General features: G+C 40.7%; 1 protein-coding gene across 4 annotated transcripts in view; it reads left to right on the forward strand.

The window, feature by feature from the left end:
- Positions 1–19,845, forward strand: part of ATJ1 (DNAJ heat shock family protein) — an 86,371-nt gene extending 66,526 nt beyond the window's left edge. For 2 of the 4 annotated variants that reach the window (XM_010260841.3, XM_010260844.3), the window contains one exon: positions 19,325–19,845. In XM_010260841.3, coding sequence (XP_010259143.1) covers positions 19,325–19,424 — 100 coding nt within the window. In that variant the 3' untranslated portion in view covers positions 19,425–19,845. Of the gene's footprint in view, positions 1–19,289 lie in introns of all 4 variants that reach the window. The other 2 variants (XM_010260843.3, XM_010260842.3) reach the window with 2 other exon arrangements.
- The last annotated feature ends 1,594 nt before the right edge of the window (positions 19,846–21,439 follow it).

Consider the following 21,439-nt stretch of genomic DNA (forward strand, 5'->3'; position numbering starts at 1 on the left):
GTCTAGTTCAATGTTTCATAAATATCCATGCTCATACCTAGAGCCATAACTTCAGCAATAGAGATGTATTGTCCCTTCTCACAAGGCAGTATTTACATGCCAACCTTGTTAAGCTAAATGGGCCCTAAGTCTAGCCACTAGTTGAGAACATTTTAGTCTGCATGCCTGATTATGTCATATCTCTAAGTCATGGTTCAAACCAATAACTGATTGCAATCCTAAAGTGCAAATCAAGGACATACAGAAACATGTACCCATTACACGTGTGATTATACAAATTAACTTTTATTCATGATAAAAGAAGTTCATAGCAATTATTGGATTTTGTGTTAGACAGTGTATGCCCTTAGCTCCAATCAGAATGATGTACATTATGACATTTATTGTAAATGAATAAAGTACATATTTGATTCATGTTATTGTGGTATGTTTCTGTGTAATACCCTTAAACTGGACACATATAAGACTCGTGTTAGTTTAGAACCTTCACAGTCGTTGAATAGATCTGGTGAGATTTATCCTGCCAAGGCTGACACTGATGTGCCGCCAAGTTTGTTAGGGTGGCTTGTCTCAAATGCCAGGGTGAGACTTGAGGTACATGTAGTGTGAGTTTTCTTGAAACCCTGAACCGGACCAGAATTCCAGTATTGCCCTGGACCTTGGAGATTGATGGGCAAAACTGGAATGTTACACCTGACACCTAGACTCGATTATGATACTGCACTAGGTGTCGGATTGGGCTGTCTTTGATATGCCAATCAGTGAGATCCTTAGAGGGGGTCAAAACCTGGGTATGTTGGGACAGTCTGAGAATTCATCTTGAGTGGGTGATCATAGTGATAGGATCAACCCCTTTGTCGGACAAAGTGAATGATCAGGGATGCACTCTCTCTGATGGAAACCAAAGCTTTCGGCAACCGAGGTGAGTAGAGTGTAGCCAAGGGAGAGGTCCTCTCTTATCGGGCAATGTTTGATCATTATGGGCTGAGAGGTTAAGTGTAAGACCATTGAGGGTAGTATCTGATGGGCTAATCTTGCATCTGCCCACAGTCCTTGGGTTTTTATAAGGTGGCTTGACCCAAGGACCATTTAATGTAAATGTTGGGCCCATTAAGAGCCCATGGTGATGGGCTTAGGGGTTCACTGTTTACTACAATGAATTCGGCCAGGCCTTGTAATAGAGGCTAGGCTGAACCCATGTGGCTGATGTGTAGATCAATGTTTGGGTCCCACGCCATACAAGGATACCCAACTGGGCAGCAGTTTGGAGGATATGTGAGTACATGAACTTAATGGGCCTAAAACCCAATTCGAATTGGTAAAATATGATTATTTAAGGAGGGGCGGTTCTGGGATTTAGATTAGCAGATAGGATAGGGAGTTATCCCTATCTACTTAGAGAGTCCAGATCCAAGTAAAGATTTGGATTAGGAAACTCCTAATAAGATTAGGAGGGTTGATCTTTATCTGCAGATAAGATAAGGGTTTATCCTTATCTCTTAAAGATAGTCCAGATCCAAATGAGATTTGGATTAGGAAACTCCTAATGGGTTTAGGAGAAGCTTTCTTTAAGGCTATAAATAGAGGAGGTGGGCGAACCCTACTACACCCAAAATCAGATTACATATTCAAGAGAGAAGACAATTCCAGTCAGATTGACGCCATCTTCTGCTCTTGCCTCCTTCTATTGTTGTTGCCATAGCCAGTTTGATCTCCACATGTAGGAGCGATCAAGAAGCGTTCTTGATATCAGTTTTTGGTGAAAAACTGATCTGAAGTCGTGCTCACTCACCCTCCATCGAATTCTTGCTGAAGAACCACCTGCTGATTCTGCTCCACCCTACGCTGTGTCATCTTCAGTGGGAGCAGTCTTTGGCATTTTCCTTGGGCGTGAACACCTTCGTTAGGAGTTACTGTTACTTCGTTTCAGGTACATCCCTCTCCTACCTTTTGGTTTCAAATCTGGTCCGGTTTAGGTTCAAGATTGATCATTGAAAATGCAGTTTTCTAAAATAGGGAATGTGATTCCCACATAGGAGAGAAATTTTTGAAATTTCGCCCAACCTACCTGCAAGGTTCGGCCATCCATATGATGGATCTCTCATCCCTTCATTTTGAGGGCATTATGTCATGCCTCTAAGTCAGTGGTTCAAAGCAATAACCGATTACAATCCAAAAATGCAGATCAAGGGCATTCGCAGAAACATGTGTCCATGACACATGTGATTGTACAAATACATACAAATAAACTTTTGTTCATGATAAAAGAAATCTGCAGCAACTATTGGATTTTGAGGGTATTACTGTCTGGCATCAACAACTTTCCCGGTGGTCACCAAAAATAATATTAGCTTCTAAAAAAACAAGCTGTCTATGAAATGATTTAAACGATGTCCATCTTGAACAATAACTTTGTGTTTTGTCATCTTAGAGAAGAACTTAGTTCAGTTATGGAAATCCCCATAAAAGTTCATGACCTTGATAGTCATTCTGAGATGAGTGTTAGCATTATTCTATGGAATTGCTAGCTTCTTGGCATTCCCATACAATATCTACTTTTCTTCTTTGTCACATATACAAAACTCTTGCATGTATGTATCCCTTGATCCTCATGTATACTTAGGATTCCATAAATTTCCTAAGAACCAAATGTTCCTCAGACAAATATACTCTCCATGTCGTAGGCTTTTGGTTCAGGAGCTGTTAAAAAATCCCTCATCATGCTTTCTCTAATTCAGACCTGTTGTTATCTTGAGATTGTTTTTGGATAGCTTTATGTAGATATCATTTTGTATAGTGAATCATTGTATATCATCATACTTGTACATGATTATACAGTCAATTGAATACAATACTTTTTTTTCTCAAAAAAAAAAAAAAAGAAAAACTCTTCATACTTCAATCATTCCCTGTGCTTTTGAAGACTTTTACCTTTGCTAGCATCCTTACTCTTGCAGAATTATCCCACTTCCTACTCTTCATAGTTCAATCGTTCCAATGTGCTTGTGTACATCCAGCTCAAATTTCAGAGCTCCTCATGCACATTGGGCTCCATGAGCATCATTTTCACTTCTCTTGCCTCTTGCATTACTATATTTATGTGGTCATTGTATTGTTCTTCTCAATTTGTTACAATCAAGGATCAAAATTTCGTCACGTATCAGCCCGTATCGGCCGATACATATTGTATCAGAGCCTTCCTGATACGCCCATACAGGGGGTGTTTCGGGTTGGCAAGTGGTTCAGAGGGTAGAACGGCTTTAAACCAGCCCCTCTGGACCAGTTTCGAAAAATAATAAAAAAACACATAAAAAATAGTACCGATACGCCCTACCGGCATATTGACCTGTATCGATATTTTGAACCTTGGTTACAATATAAAGAGCAGTTTTGTTAAACCCTTGTTCTACAATAGGAAGGGCTGAGAATATACTATTTGTGGGGACTAATGAGTCAAGTCGACTCATGTTTGAGACTTTGACTCTGCAAAATATGTATTGGACTCAGTTACAGTGCAAATCAGGCAGATTTACCAAAATGACCACCATGTTTTTTTTTAGAAAAGGTTATATTATAAAAACAAAGAGTACATGAGAAGATGTACAATCTGCAGGGAAAGACCAATCGTCAGGAATTAACATAGGCAGAAACCTTTCACTATACAGATTTTACCTAAAGATGCCCAATTTAGCCAAACCGTCAGCTGTTGAGTTCTGGGGACCCAGGCTAGATTTACACAACCTAAGTGTCCAAAATATCTCTGGCCTCTGTCAGATAGTGTGCTAGCCTCCAAGGACCTCCATCCTTCTCCCCTAACCATTTTAAATTATTTGCAGAAATCACCTTCATTGGTTAGAGGAGACCTGCCTTTATCTTTTTCTATTCGAAAACCTGTGTGTGCAGCCAAGATTTCTGCTTTCTTAGACTCAGCAACCCCAATTGGGCAACTGATAACCCACTCAATGCTTGTGTCCCTTCTCCTGAACATTCCACCTATCCCTGTGACTCCAAGGTTGGTGAAATCTGTTTCACAGATTTCTCACTGGCTGACTTGATGAGAAGCTGGAAAGAGATAGATAGCACTGCCCAATTTAAGGTCTTCTAGCCCCTTTTTGACGTCCCCACCTTATGGATTCATAAAACTGAATTTTGAATCTTTGATGGCTGTCGCATGGGGAATCCAGGGCCTTTCTGGAATTGGGGGTGTGTTCAGGAATGAGGAGGGGATTATTTTAGCTTTGTTTTCAGGCCCTATTGGAGGAGACTCACTTGGAGCTGAGATCTTTGCGTGAAGGTAGCCAAAAAGCTAGGGACCTGAACATCAGGAGGTTGATCCTTGAAGGTGATTAGATGGCTAAAGGAAGATAACCGCAGCATGTGGAGGTTTAGCAATGAAAGGAAGAAATTCAAATGGCTTACTAGGGGTATTGAGGTGAAGTACAGCTGGGTGAAAAGGAGTGCCAACTCACTTGCTGATGGTCTAGCCAAACAAGGGGCGAATAGGGATTCTTTATTTTGGGCTAATTTCTAAGTCTTTTCTTGTATTCTAATGCTGATGGTCTCCCCCTTTCTTGTACTTAAATTTCTATTCTTTAATAAAAGTTTTTAGTTACTGATAAAAAAAAGCTTTAGAAGGCAATCCCAATCAATTTTGTCTTACACTTTCTCTATAACTAATACAGCTTTTTTGTCTTCTATCTTACAAGCTTTCATTAGCCACTAGAATACTATTAGTTATTTGCCTCCCTTTCACAAATGCAAATTGATTACCAGAAATTAGATCCCCAATACTTCTCTCATCCTGCTTGCCAAGACATTAGCCAAAATTTTGTAAATGCTACCGAGTACCAATCAAACTTATGGGTTGAAGTCCTTAATTTCCAAAATGCCTCCTTTTTTTGGAATTAAACTAATAAAGGTCAAGTTGTTGTTACCTTTATTCACGATAGCTGAACGATAAAAAACAATAAACACCTTCAATAAATCCAATTTGATTGCGTGCCAGCAAGTTTGGAATAACAACAAAGGGAAACCATCCAGCCTAGGAGCTCGGTCTCCATCCATTTTAAATATGGCCTCCTTAATCTCCTGCTCGTCAAATTCCCTCTCTAGTAATCTTCGTCCATCCTACCATGTTGACTCTCCAAAATTACGAATCCTCACTTAAGAAACAAAGATCCAGTCATTTAACTGTTCAATAGGGGAGTCTAGTATTTGTATTTTTCCACTTTACACATAACTTATGGTCTATTGAAATTAGGAAAACAATGAAGAACAACTATGTGGTCACATGACCAATCGGCAAAAGCTGTTAGTTTAACTTGTCAGTTGTAAATCGAAATTTAATTATTTAAGTTGTTATACTTGTATGGTTCTTGTGAGAATTTGAGAGAAAAAATGAATTGATTGTATTGTCTTACAAGGAGCATATACACAGCTTTATATAGAATTACAAAGCTAACTTACAGGGTGATAAAATAGGAAACTAACTTTTCCTAGAAAACTAATTTCTATATCAGTGGGATTCTCCAATTAATATCCCATGATTCTACTTTCCAACACTCCCCCTCAAGCTGGTGAATATGCATCTTTCATTCCCAGCTTGGAGATAAGTCCTTGGAATGCCACACTACAAAGTCCTTTTGTCAGCACATATGCCAATTGACCATTTGTTGAGACGTATGGAGTGCAAATCAATCCGCTATCCAGTTTTTCCTTTATGAAATGCCTATCTATCTCAATGTGCTTTGTCCTGTCATGTTGGACGAGATTGTGAACAATGTTAATACCTGACTTGTTGTCGCAGAATAATCTCATTGGACCTTCCCATCTAATCTTTAGGTCTTCCAAAATTATCTTGAGCCATAGTAATTCACATACTCCCTGAGCCATTGCCCTGAATTCTACCTCCGCACTTGATCTAGCTACCACGTTCTGCTTCTTACTCCATGTCACAAGATTTCCTCCAAGGAACGTATAGTAACCTGTAGTGGACTGCCTATCCACGGGAGAGCCTGCATAATCTGCATCGGTGTATGCCTTTAGGGTTAATCCAGTATTTCTTTTAAACAAGATTCCTTTGCCAGGATTAGCCTTTAGGTAATGTAGTATCCTATAGACTGCCTGTAGGTGAACCTCTTTCGGGTTGTGCATAAACTGGCTAACCACGCTCACGGCATATGCTATGTTTGGCCTTGTGTGGGCAAGATATATAAGTTTTCCTTCTAATCTTTGGTACATTTCCCTATTCATGGCTGGATCTTCATTTGCTTCTCCCAATTTGTGATTTGGCTTAATCGGTGTGGAGGATGGTTTGCATTGCTAACTTTCCCGTCTCTCTTAAAAGATCTGTTACATATTTCTGTTGGGAGATAAAGATGCCTTCTCTGGAATGAGCTACTTCAATCCCTAGAAAATACTTCAATCTCCCAAGTTCTTTTATTTCGAATTCTTTGACTAGGCATCTTCTCAAGGCTTCCTTCTCCTTTTCATCATTTCCTGTCACAATTATGTCATCGACATATACCAAAAGAGTCGTGACTCCCCCTGCATCTGAATGCTTTATAAAGAGTGTATGATCTCCCTGACTTTGTTTGTATCCGATGGCAAGCATAACTTTAGTAAATCTTCCAAACCACGCCCTAGGTGATTGCTTGAGACCTTATAGTGCTTTCTTCAACCTGCAAACTTTATTTCCTTTTAGATTTCCTTTGAAGCTCGGAGGAATATCCATGTATATCTCCTCCTCTAAATTACCATGAAGAAAAGCATTCTTTACATCAAATTGCTCCAAGTACCAGTCGAAGTTAGCTGCTAGTGACAACAAAATTCTTACTGTATTCATCTTAGCCACTGGAGCGAATATCTCCTAATAGTCAACACCATAGGTTTGTGTATATCCCTTTGCCACGAGTCTTGCCTTGTATCTTTCTAGAGAGCCATCTGACTTGTACTTTATTGTGAAAACCCACTTGCAGCCCACGAGTTTCTTTCTTGGTGGTAGGTCAACAATTTCCCATGTTTGATTCTTATCTAGAGCCTGCATCTCTTCTCTCATAGCATCTTTCCATTTCTCATCAGATAATGCCTCAGATAAAGTATTAGGAATATGAATGGTGTTTAGACTAACTAGGAAACTCCTATGTGATGGTGAGAATTTTTTAAAGGACACAAAATTTGCTAAGGGATATAAGGGATGTTTAGTGCATTCTCTTATGCCTTTCCTAAGGGCAATAGGAAGATCTTGGTCAGATGCTAATTCAGAAGAAATTTCTGGAACTGTATTTACCTCATTCTCAGGATTAGGAGTTGAATCTTGAACCTGCACAAGATTAGGATCCTGGTCTCTTCTTCTTGAATATACCTGCAATCTCATAGAGTCACAAAGTTCATCATTCTCTGTCATAGATCTGGTATGAATGGGTGAAGAAGTTGGTTTGGCTTGAGGTGGTTTGATAGGTGCAGATATGCATTGAACTAGTATAGATGCTGATTGGGTGTTGAGAAACTGTAGGTAGACCAAGCGGGAACAAATCTCTGTCCTTATCTTCAATGAATGATGAGGACTCCCCCTGAAGATAAGGTTGAGTGAAATATGGTGTTTTTTCTTCAAAAGTGACATCAATAGAGACAAAGGATTTTTTGGTAGGTGGGTGGTAACACTTATACCCCTTTTGGGTGGACGAATAACCCACAAAAATACACTTGACGGCTCTTGGATCTAACTTCCGTCTATTATGGCTATGGACATGAACAAAAGCAGTGCATCCAAAGATAAAATTGAGAAAGTGTTTCCATTGGTGTTTTAAATCCTAGCACCCTCGAAGGTAATCGATTTATAATGTATGCGGCTGTAAGCACAGCTTCCCCCCAATAGGTTTTTGGAACATGCTGGTGGAAAAGTAAGGCTCGGGTTGAAGCTAGTAGATGACCATACTCCGTTTTGTTGTAGAGTATTAATGCATGAGGATTCATGGATAATCCCTTCTTTTTGAAAATATGGGGATAAAGTTTGGTTGAAATAATCTCGTGCATTATCCGATCTAAATCATTTGATTCTGACCCCAAACTGATTTTGAATCATGTTATGGAAATTTGGGATACACTACTTACATCTGATTTAGATTTAAGAAGAAAGATCCAAGAGACCCTAGTGCAATCATCAATAAAAGAGACAAACCATCGTGAGCCAGACACATTTGGAACTGTGGAGGGTCCCCATATATCACTATGGATCAAAAAGAATGGGACTGAACTTCTCTTGTTGCTGATTGGAAAGGGCACACGCTTGTGTATTGCAAATTCACACTCAATCCTTTAAACAAGGAGGGAAACATAGTTTTCAGAATTCCAAAAGATGGATGTCCTAGTCTAAAGTGATGAAGCCAAATGGTGTCTTTGTCGGATGATGAAAGGAATGACAGAGATAAGTTATCCTAGACAATATTTCATTTGCATGATTCTTCAAGATAGTAGAGTCCATTCTTCTCCTTAGCAAGTCCAATCCTCTTCCCCGAATCCTGGTCCTGAAATATACAGTAAGAAGGATAGAAAAGCACATTGCAGTTCATGTCATGGGTGAGTTTTTGGATGGATACTAGGTTAGTGGACAATTTGGGAACATGAAGGACATTTTTTAGTGCAAGTGATGGATTAATATGGATATCCCCAAGGCCAGCTACGGTAGTAAGGGAATTGTCTGCAGTGGCTATTTTTCGATTGCTTGGCAGGGGGTATAAGTGCTAAAATGTAGTGAGGAGTGAGTCATGTAATCTGTGGCTCCCAAGTCAATAACCCATAAATCCCTTATTGAACTCGGTCTTGTCTGGAGGCTTTTCTTGGCTCGGCTGATTCGTGGTGAAGTTAGCTTGATTTGGACTCTTTTGTTGTCCTCCTCGGTAGCCCCATTCCTTGTTTGATGGTTTACCATTCAACTTCCAACACTTCTCTTTGGTGTGCCTTGGTTTCTTGCAATAGGTACACCAAAGAGACTCCTTGTTGTCCCGTGCAGAGGACAAATCTGTCTTCATTCCTTCCAGTATTTTCGGTTGTTCCATCCTTGTAGCCATGGCTGAACCTTCTAGTACTTGGGGTTCAAGCATAACCCCCCTGTGGCTTTCTTCAGCACGAATCAGAGAAATAGTCTCATTTAGAGGTGGTACCTCTTCTTTGCCGAGAATCTGGACCCTAACTTGATCAAATTCTGTGTTGAATCTTACAAGAAAGTCATAAACGCGATATTTTTCGATAAAATCTTTAGGATTGCTGCATCCGCTGCACATTTAGTCTCAATGCACCGATAATGATCGGGTTCTTGCCACAGGTTATGCAGTAAATTTGCGTACTCGGTAACTGTCTTGCTGCCTTGTTTAGTTGCTCCAGTCTTGACTTTAATTTCGTACACTTGTGCTGCATCACGTGCCTTTGAATATGTTTGTTGGACGGCATCCCAGATCTCTTTAGCCGTGGATAAAAACATACATGTATCGCTGATTTCAGGGTTCATTGAATTCCATAACCATGACATGATCATGGAGTCAGCTTCGTCCCATGCATCAAATCTTGGATCTCCTTCTTTTGGTTCCATCCCTAAGAGATGGCTAAGCTTTCCTTTTCCCTTTAAATATGTTCGAACAAACTGAGACTACTTCAAATAATTTTTCCCGTTCAACCTATATGTTGCCTGAATGTTTTGCAGGTCGCCAGATAATTGATGGGAGGAAACTTCTTCTGATTGTGCAATGGTATTTGATACGGTGGCTTCTGACATATTGGGCGGGCTTCAAGAAAGAGAGAAAAACAAACAATGAAGTTCTGAAAAATTTAGTATGGGTTGGCGATGAAGGCCTAAAGAATTTTTCAGCCAATGTCCAAAAAAGGTAACTGTAATGCTCTGCCAAACTGAAGAGTGGATCGAAACCTCTCAAAATCAAAACTGATCCAAACCAAACCAAAGGGATTCAGTAAATCTGCTCTGGGCAACACCAGATCTAAGATTTCAGACTGATCCGATGTCTCTACAAAGAGATTCAAGAAAAAGGATGAATCCGATGGCGCAGCAGTCCAGAAGAAGAAAAAAAATGTAGAGTTCAGATCTGTAGCCGATTTCGAAGAAGAAGAATCATGGACACTCAAGAACCTCCCAAAAACTGTTAGAGAGTTCTTGAACCAGCAGCAACAAAGATGACCGAAGAGATACTATGTGTAGATTAGGTTGTGACCAGCATTGATACCATCTCAAAGAACCATTCAACCTAAAAGCTTAAGCTGTTAGGTGAGGTCCTTGAATAGGTTGATATTATCTAACATGCCCCCTCACACGAAAGCCCATTGGGCTTGAAGTGTGAACAAACACAGGCCCACCCATACCTTGTGATGAAACTTAATTAATTATAATGGGGTTAATGAGGATCGAACACTAGACCACTTGGTCAAAGTTGCTCTGATACCATGTGAAAATTTGAGAGAAAAAATGAATTGATTGTATTGTCTTACAAGGAGCATATACACAACTTTATATAGAATTACGGAGCTAACTTATAGGGTGATAAAATAGGAAACTAACTTTTCCTAGAAAACTAATTTCTATATCAGTGGGATTCTCCAATTAATATCCCATGATTCTAGGAAACTAACTTATGTATGTTTCCTAAACTGATGGACCTAAAATTATGGAGAATCAATCAGAGAGTCAATTTTCTACTTCCCAACAGTTCTATGAATCTTAAGAATAATGTTAAAAAAGTAATAATGTGTAGTGAATATAATAAAATATATTGTTATATTTATATGAGATATGTCCACAAATCCTAATTTTGTGGCTTCATCAAGTCAAACTACAGAACATGTGTCAGATTCCAATTCCTGTTTCATGTCAATGAAACATTAGTCTTTGCTCATATGGTATTTCTTGTTACATCGCACTTAGTCATCACTAACAGATTTGCTATAATACATGAATAGAGATTGACTTACTCGGTATGCAGGATGGTCCACACTGTTTCGACTAGTATACTTACCTGGGTCAATCCTGTGACCTACATGACCCAAGAAAATAATATGGAAAATTATTATTTTAGTTTGGTTTAAAGGTTCTGACAGTAGGTTTGGGTAGATGAATTCTTTGGTCTAGTTCTGAGACATCTGGAACCTGACCAAAATGATCTAGACCTGTGTCATTTTGCCCAACGGACCAGTCATGTATGGACTTTCAGGATGTTGCTCTGGCTATAGATCATAGTTGGACTTTTGGTTTGGCTAGTTGAATTTGATTAGTTTTGAGATATCTGGAACCTGACCAAAAGTTTTTTGGAGCTAAACGTGTGTTATTCAGCCAAACTGACTAGTCATGAGTAGACTTTCAGGATGTTGCTCTGGCTATAGACCATAGTTGGACTTTTTGTTGGTTTCTATCCATATGATTGTGTTTCTTTCAAATGAAATGCATATGAAAAACTCTCCAAAATCTTTGAGGCCTCTTATGAAAGACAGTGACCCTCATTTTGGAGAATGCAATTGAGCACCTAATGGATTAGCCACCCAAGGTTATTTGCAACCTTTTTTTTTTATCAATAACAATTTCATTAATTCACCAAAGAGGTTACATAAGGAAGACAAACACACTTATGTCAAGACTGCTGGAATAGACCGACAGAAGGCAGTTAAGCAGTTTTACAAGAGGAGGCCACATCAGCACAACTAACCATCCACTTGTAACAACTGCCATCCACTTGTAACAACTTCCTTGTAACAACTGTAACAATCAAGGTTGTAAAACTATAAGTAGTAGAGCAGGAAAGGGAATAGGGCATTGATTCTTTCAGCATTAAACTCTCCCTCTCTCTCTTTCTCTCTCTCTCTCTCTCTTTTTCCTCTCTCTTCTTCCAAGAATTCAGGAGGTTGGCCCCTCGAAGAGCCCTGAGTTAGGCAGGTTCCTAACAATTTGGTATATGAGCCAGCATGACCAACACAAGAAACATGTTAGTAGACACCCGAATGGATCAGATGGAGGTAGAGATCCATCGAATGTCTTCAGATCTCAAAGAAATGAAGGAAGGCTTCACTGCTCTCTTCCTTTGACTGGAGCAGGGGGCAACGAACATTGACAGAGGAAGCCAAGAAGAGCGCAGCAATGAAAATAACCGTAGAACAGGGGTGGCAACAAGAATAGCCAAAATCGACTTCCCCATCTTCTCAAGCGGCGACCCAACTCCCTGGATTCTTAGAGCTAAAAGGTATTTCGATTACCATGAAACACCAGGGCAAGATAGGGTAGCTCTGGCTTCTGCGCATCTTGAAGGGGAAGCTATCCTCTGGTTTCAATGGTACAAAAGGGGGCACCCTCGTCAAACCTGGGCAGACTTCACGGACGCCATGACTGTCCGTTTTGGATCATCTTGATGAAAATTTGGCAAAGTTGTGGCAGGTGGGATCAGTAAAAGAATACTAGATGGAGTTCGAAAGGCTAGTCGTGAGAGTCCAAGGGTGGACGGAGAAGGCATTGGTGGGAAGCTTTGTCGGCGGCCTAAAAGAAGAACTGCGACTGGAAGTGAAAGCGATGCAGCCCACTTCGGTCATCAGTGTGGCAGCACTAGCCAAATTGTATGAGAACAAGTTCATTTGAGCAAGAAAGGTGCAGCGACCATGGGGTCTCGGAGTAAGAAGGGAGCAAGAAAGGACGACAGCACCAGACAAGGAGGAAGGAGTATTAGGCCCAGGCCCATTGGTTCCTTTCAAACAGCTGACCTGGGCAGAGATGCAAGCCCGCAGAGACAAAGGTCTCTGTTACAACTGCAAAGAGAAATTTGGGTCGAGACATCGCTGCAAGAAACAACAAGCGTTTCTCCTCCAAACAGATGCCGAAGAGGAAGACGACATCACCGGTTGCGGAGAGTCTAACCCAGGGTGGGAAATACAATCCAATGGCACGCCTGAAATATTCTTACAAGCCCTTATGGGACTTGCGTCCCCTTAGACAATGAGAGTTGTAGGGCTGATTCTAGGACGCCAAGTGTCAATCCTCATAGACAGTGGCAGCTCTCTTAACTTCATAACTCAAGTCTTGGTGGATAAAATGGGACTTTCGGTTCAACCCACAACAGCCTTTACGGTTCATGTGGCCAACGGTAACAACCTATCTTGCAATAGCATTTGCATGGGCCTACCACTAAAGATTCAAGGTCATCAGTTTGCGGTGGACCTATATCCTCTCCATCTCAATGGAGCAGACGTGGTGCTAGGCATTCAATGGTTAAGACAGCTAGGGCCCGTGGTCTGCAATTGGGCCCGTCTCACCATGGACTTCACATCAGGAAACTCTACAGTCCATCTACAAGGGCAAACATGCTAGGGCCCAAGGCCCATCAGTCTTGCAACACTAACAAAGCAAAGAGGAGATCCAGATCAGCCCATATTCATGCACATGGACTCAAATTGGACCAGGCCATCCTTAGCTAACAGCAGCCCAGATGGGCCTAGAGACTTCCAAAGCCACCTACAACAACTCCTTCAGCACTATGGCAACGTGTTCAAAGAACCCCATGGACTGCCACCACGCCGGGAACATGACCACCGCATCCCCCTCATGCCGGGATCAGCCTCGACCAATGTAAGACCCTACCGATACCCTTACTTTCAGAAATCTAAAATCGAGAAACAAGTTCAAGATATGCTTAAGCAAGAGATAATACAGCCCAGTCACAGCCCATTCTCGTCACCGGTACTATTAGTCAAGAAAAAGGATGGGACGTGGCGGTTTTGTATTGATTACAAAGCCCTTAACAACATCACCATTAAAGACCGATTCCCGATACCAATCATTGATGAGCTGCTTGATGAACTCAGTCAAGCCACCATATTCTCAAAACTGGATTTACGAGCTGGGTATCATCAAATAAGGGTACATAGGGAGGATGTTCACAAAACGACTTTCAGGACACATGATGGCCACTATGAATTCTGGGTCATGCCATTTGGGCTGACCAATGCTCCAGCCACATTTCAAGCCTTGATGAATGACATATTCCGGCCATATTTACGTAAGTTCATCCTTGTTTTCTTTGACAACATATTGGTCTACAGCCCCAATTGGGAGGAACGTCTGAACCATCTACAGGTCACTCTTGCAACACTTGAGGCCCACCAACTGTTCGCTAAAGAGTCCAAGTGCTCCTTTGGACAAAACCAAGTTCACTACTTGGGACATGTTGTAGAAAAGGGGACTGTAGTGGCTGACCCAGATAAAATCTCCAGTATACTGGGCTGGCCGCAACCCAAATGTGTGAAAGAATTGAGGGCCTTCTTGGGACTGTTCGGGTTCTACCGCCGCTTCATCAAAAACTACGGCCTAATAGCTACCCCATTGACCCAATTGTTGAAACAAGACACTTTTAACTGGTCAAACCAGGCCCAACAAGCTTTTGAGCAATTGAAACAAGCAGTTGTGTGCCCTCCAACATTAGCACTGCCCGATTTCACAAAAGATTTCATCATTGAGTGTGATGCCTCGGGTCAAGGCGTTGGGGCTGTTCTCATGCAAGAGGACCACTAGCCTTTTTCAGCAAGGCCTTAACATCACAAAAGCGGGCCAAATCAGTTTATGAGCGAGAATTAATAGCAATAGCCTTAGCAGTCCAATGTTGGCGATCCTACTTGATTGGTAGACTATTCACAATTCGGACTGACCATTAAAGTCTGAAGTTCTTATTGGATCAATCAGTTCTATCCCCGGAACAACAACGCTGGATATCCAAGCTACTGGGGTACGACTACAGAATTGAATACAAAGCAAGGACTGCTAACCCGAGTGGCGGACGCCCTCTCACGGCACCCACAGTCATTTCAGTTACTAGTATCTTCCCCAACTTCTCCACTCCTGGATCTACTGCGAAAAGAAGCCCAATCCCATAAGGAGTTATAGCAGTTGAAGGCCCAAGTATTGGCAAATCCCTCACTGCACCCTGGGTACACAATTAAGAATGATCTACTCTTCTTCAAAGGACGCTTCGAAATCCCGGCAGCCTCTGCTCATCTTAGAAAACTCCTGGAATTATTCCATGCCTCACCCACGGGTGGCCACTTCGGCATCCTACGAACACAAAAGCGCATCGCCACACAATTTCATTGGAAAGGCATGCGTACATCTATCCAAAACTTCATAGCCAAGTGTGCAATATGCCAACAAAACAAGTCGGCCACTACAACACCAGCAGGCTTCTTGCAACCACTCCCAATACCAACCCAAGTCTGGGATGATATATCAATGGATTTCATCACGGGATTGCCCGTTTCTGCTGGCAAAACAGTTATCCTTGTGGTAGTAGATAGACTGACAAAATACAGTCATTTCCTACCTCTATCACACCCATTTACAGCAGCCACAGTTGTTGAATTATTCCTCCGGGAAATTGTGCACACCTACGTGGGCTCCCCAGCTCAATTGTATCAGACAGGGACCCTATCTTTATGAGTCGTTTCTGGGCTGAGCTTTTCCGCCTACACGGGGTTAAACTATTCAAGTCAACTAGCTACCACCCCCAATCTGATGGACAGACAGAGGCGGTTAACAAGAGTCTCGAAACATATCTGCGATGCTTCGTGGGAGATCGACCAAGACAATGGGTGAAGTGGATCCACTGGGCCAAATGGTGGTACAACACCACTTTCCATAGCGCTGTGGGGATGACACCCTTCAGAGCTTTATATGGTCGGGACCTCCCCCTCTACTTCCTTATGAAAAAGGAACCACCACAGTAGTGGCCGTTGAAGAACAGCTAACGCAATGGAATGAGGTGCTAAGGGAACTGAGAGATCATCTCTTACAGGCACAGCAATGGATGAAGCACACCTATGATAAACACCACAAGAATGTCCAATATGAAGTAGGCGATTGGGTGTTTCTCAAATTACAACCCTTCAGGCAGATTTCGGTTGCAAGCCAACAGTGGAACAAACTCAGCTCGCGCTATTTTGGCCCATTTAAAATCCTGGAGAGGATAGGATCAATGGCCTTCAAACTGGACCTTCCGGCAACATCCAAACTGCACCTTGTATTCCATATCTCCTTACTGAAGAAGGGGCCAAAGTCAGGAGTCATTACAAGTGCGACCCTTCCCATATTTTCAGAAGAAGGACAAGTGCAGACTGAGCCAGCCCGCATCATTGATTTCAGATGGGTGCGCCGGGAGGCAGAGTCATACCAGAGGCATTAGTTGTTTGGTCTAACCTTTCGGAAGAGGATGCAACCTGGGAATCCTACTTAGATCTGCAATCTAATTTTCCTACATTAGACCTTGAGGGCAAGGTCGCTCTAAAGGAAGGGGAGATTGTCAAGACTACTGAAACAGACCAACAAAAGGCAGTTAAGCAGTTTTACAAGAGGAAGCCACGTCAGCACAACTAACCATCCACTTGTAACAACTGCCATCCACTTGTAACAACTGTAACAATCAAGGTTGTAAAACTATAAGTAGTAGAGCAGGAAAGGGAATAGGACATTGATTCTTTCAGCATTAAACTCTCTCTCTCTCTCTCTCTCTCTCTCTCTCTCTCTTTTTCCTCTCTCTTCTTCCAAGAATTCAGGAGGTTGGCCCCTCAAAGAGCCCTGAGTTAGGCAGGTTCCTAACAACTTATCTTCCAAGTACAATCAAGAAAACAAAAGAATAGGTAGAGACAAAAATTACATTGAATCCCTTTCTGCCCCTTGTTTAGCTAAACCATCAGCTAGAGAATTGGCTGATCTTTTGACCCAGCACATTTTAACTTCCATCTCCCGCACCAGCCACGCAAATTTCCTCCTCTGATTACTGTACCTCCATAGACCATTTCTGTCTGCATTCAGCCACCCTATCACCACCTCCGAATCCCCTTCAATTAAGAGTTTTCTGATGTTCATCTCCTTGACTTTCTGGACTCCTTCCATAACTGCAAAGATCTCAGCTCTAAGGAAGTCACCCACTCCAATTGGGCCTGAGAACAAGGAAAAAATGATCCCATTCTCATCCCTAAAGACACCCCCAATCCCTGATTGTCCAGGGTTCCCCCTACTACTCCCATGAAAATTTAATTTCATGAACCCAGTAGGTGGAGGTGTCCAAGACACACTCATTACTGACTTGGTCTGTGTGCACTTTGCTATTTCACCCCACTTCCTCAACATGTCATACACTGTGTAACCTGTGAATAGTTCCAAAGATTTCAGCCACTGTACAGCCCTGAAATGAATGATAGCCTTTAGTTCTTCCACCCCTCTCTCTGCCACTGAGAATATCTTGAAGTTTCTTTCTTCCCATATTGTCCAACATACTGCAGCCCTCAAACCTCTCCACATAGTCCTTCCCCTTTTCCTATGCCACCTGAATATTTGCAACACCATTTTGACTTTTCTTTTCTTTGGTTGTTGTACCTAGAGATTCTGCTAAAATCAAGCCAATATTGAAAAAGTGGAGACTATAGATAAATACATTGGATAAATAATTCATCAAAAAATACATTGGATAAATACTGCCGAGGAGAATCATATAAATGAATGCATGGTCACATAAACAATGGATTTGAGACTATTAGGGGCTTTAAAGAAAGCCATTGCGTTCTTACAAGATATTCAGTAATCATTTAGAAGTTTATATGTTGAATAATACCTCAAATTGGCTTTAAATATATTAGATCAGAGAGACAAACATACACATACACTCAAAAAAGTCATCTCAATTCTCAAGGTGGAATATACTTGGTAATTTCTGGGGTGAGCATCAAGGCGTTTCCCTTGAGCCTTGTCTCCAAGGAGTTCACATCCTCTACACCGTTCTGCACCAACCAATAGCAATCTGCCACACCATTTAGAAAATATAACTCATTTTGAAAAGGGAAAGACAGGCTAGCATGGCAAGTTGCTAACTTGCTATTGATCTGGTGCAGAAAACACTGAAATAAGCCTGTCTAAATCCAGATTAAGCATATGTCGGCTAGAGAATGAAAAGGCTTGCTTGCAGACATGCCCAATATTTTTACATGCTAGAAGCTCTATGTCGGAGAGAAAATCTGATGGTCCAGTGTCACTATTATCCTTTATTTTCCCCATGTTAGAAGCTCTATCCTTGAACAGAGAGAAGCCAAATGGTTTGGTGTCACTATTTCAATTCATTTTTTACATGTTTCTTTTTGGCCAATTAAGAGCCAGATTACTGAATCCCTAACTAATTGGTCAATATTCTTAGTGTGGTCACCTTGGATGGCAAGTTGATGCTTTGCAGTTGAGAGCCCAATGACTGCATCACTAACTAGTTGTCAATACTGGGATGACTAAAGTATCTGACTAAAATATCGGATAAAGAAATTAATGACTAGTCAACCACAATTATATGCATGCAGTTGCTTTAAGTTCTTGTGATGAACATGGTTGGCTGATGGTATAAAATAGAAACAAGACAAATAAAAGAATAAAGTGGAAAATTCTTTCAAGTTTTTTTCCGATCAGTAGTGTGCTTCATATGAAGTTGCGAACTCTTCTATGGAAAACGAAGGCTGTAACTTCCTATCCTAGGTTTTGTAGTCTGGCTTTATTTATGCTTGCAAAAACAAGGTCTGTATACTAAATCCATAAAAAAGGATTGCAAATTAAATGTTCACTGTCATTCTTTTATTGCATATTTGCAGTCTATATTAATTTATTTATGTATAGCATCAATATTTTAAATTTAGAACACATCTGTTTTGGTCAACTAGTCAGTGCATGGGCTAGAAAGGATTAGTCATTGCCCCACTTGATTGGAAACATTAGCGCATTTATGGATACTGACGTAGAAACAGATACCAAAGATGGGGATACTACTATCCCTTTTACATAGTTTAAAAAGTGTTGGTGCTATAAAATATAGTCTAGAAATTTTCTATGGAGTATCCAATGCCGGATCCAGTACATATCTTCTGTCACTGGTATGGCATGTACATGTATCTGGTTATCATAGATTAGCATTGGTGATATAGATTCAGTAAATGTTGCTCAAGTGACCAATTATTGTCATGGGTTGTTTACTTTCAGCTTTTAAATTGAGCTATGAAACACAAAGTACTACAGTATATATTTGCATGGTTCAATTCCTTGAATTGGACAGTGAAAATTGGCTTCGGTAACCAGTATATTGTAATTCCTGGGGTTGAATTTGTATTGGGATTGTCATTTTCTTTGTTTTCACAAAATATGACTCCTCTGGTTGAGTCTTAATTCCATCTTAGTAATTCATCATTTCTCTACTCTTCCGATTATGATGGAGACCTTGGAAATGGGTTAACAGGCTTTATCAGCAGCTATCTACTGGTTAACTTACAGGTGGCAGCAAATTGTAGATCAACTGGCGGGTTCTAGGTTTATGGTTCAGGTTACTTTGATTCTGCTGATCTTCTTGTTCCTGAACAAAACCACGAGCTGAAGACACTTGTGGTGTAGCTGATGAATTGTTGCTGCATATACAAGGAAGGGTTGCTCTGATCTTTGACGCTGCCCTTGAAATATCTCAAAGGTATAGGGCTTATTTCACTCTGAAATTTTACTCTTGCTCATTTATGATGATCTATACAAAGGCATTCCAAAAGGGTATGCCTACAAATTGTTCATGTGCGGAACTGGCCTTTTCCAATTATAGTAATAAAGTTCCCTTACACCCAGTCCATCTGCTATTCTTTATGTTCTTTAACTTGTACTTTTCCTTTTTTAATCTAGCATCTGTATACATAATTACTTGAAAAGACAATTTGATTATTTTTGTTGAACTCTTTGGGTTAACCCTGTATTATATTTTTTAATATGAAATATAAGATATTTGCCTTTTGAGTGTTTGATGGATTAGGAGATATCAAAGTGAACCTTAGATACTCTTTCGTCATTCAATCTCATTATCAAAGTCGAGAATATTTGCTCTGTATATCATCTTTTTGCTTGGACTGCCAGTGGTTTAGGCTTCATAGATAGTCTCAAAGGAATGCGATCATCCAGATTATAGCTTCTCTCCGCTAGATACGCTGTGAAGGCAATGCAAAATGACAGACTGGTAGTGAACGTGAGAAAAAAAGCTCAACAATCTGTTTATGATTATCCAGATTATCCTTTTTAACCTAAATTCACAAACAGTTGGTTGGACTTGGAATACCCTAACTTGGGATGTAGTCTCGGAGCATGCGATCAAGCCTCGATAAAACTGAAAGCCGAACCCCAGAGCCAATACATTGACGGCGCTACTTAGTTCCACATGGATGAACCCTGGTAAGGTCAATCAATCACTGTAACTGTTTACAGAAGTGAATTATATGGAATGATGTATAGGTTCATTAAAATGTTTAAACACTATGCCATTCAATCTCTAATTAATTTAGTGGGAGTCTCAACAATACAGGGAATCGGACTTCACCAGTTGAATATAGCATCAATGGAGTTACTTATTTTTTAGTTTTTTACTAGTGGACCACTGGACCTTAACCATTAATGATGGACAACACTATCATGAGTTTAAATTCCGTTAATCAGGGTATTGAAAGCAAGGTTTAAAGTATTGACACGTATCGGTTGATACGTATTGTGCCGGTGATTTCCCGATATGCCCCTAAAGGAATTGTATTGGGTCAGCCACTGAGTTATACCCTTGCCCTTGCTTAGTATTTCAGTTGGAAACGTAAACTGTCAACGGTAAAGCGATGATAAATACCATATGCGATCGTGACCTTGATCCAGATTCCAATCCTACTATTCTCATGTTCATCACTTTATCAAAGCAAGGTTTTAAAAACTGTCCGGAGATGCAACTGCTTTGATCACCAGTTTCTGGGTCAGCAGTTAGATCGTTTGGGTTGAACAGTTCAGACGGTTTAATTTTTTTGACTCAAGGTTTAAAGTATTGACATGTATTGACCCATATCGGTTGATGTGTATTGTATCGGAAGCACTCCGGTATGTCCCTACAGAGGATGTATCGGAGTTCTGACTCGTTCAGGGGGGTGGAGGAACCTTCAATCATCCCTCCTGAATCGGTTTTTAAAAAAATAAAAAAAAAAGTAAAAAAAGGCCCTATTTAGAATCTTGATTTGACTTATTAGGGTAATGAGAATGATATATCTATTTAAGTGGGGGTGGCTGTAGGCTACTTAAGGAAAGAATAGAAAGAGGAAAAAAAAAAGAAAGAAGAAAGAAAACCCTGTAATAGATTCCTCATTGACACTGTTTTTAACTGTACAGATCTATAAAAATTTGGAGTCAAAGAATCTATAAAAAACCTTAAGATAAAATAAGAGATAGAAGGTAAAGAAAAATGAAATCAAGAGGACATCAATCCAAACAAATCATGTAGTAACGCCTCGTTTGGGTTCAAATGCCAGTGCCAGTACAAAACTCCCAACCCTGTAATATCATTTCATGCAGACAGTCTAAAAACAAGAACTAAAAGAAATCAACCTG

Source organism: Nelumbo nucifera, chromosome 6, assembly GCF_055504915.1.
Source record: "Nelumbo nucifera cultivar China Antique chromosome 6, China Antique-T2T, whole genome shotgun sequence".
NCBI classification, from domain to species: domain Eukaryota; kingdom Viridiplantae; phylum Streptophyta; class Magnoliopsida; order Proteales; family Nelumbonaceae; genus Nelumbo; species Nelumbo nucifera.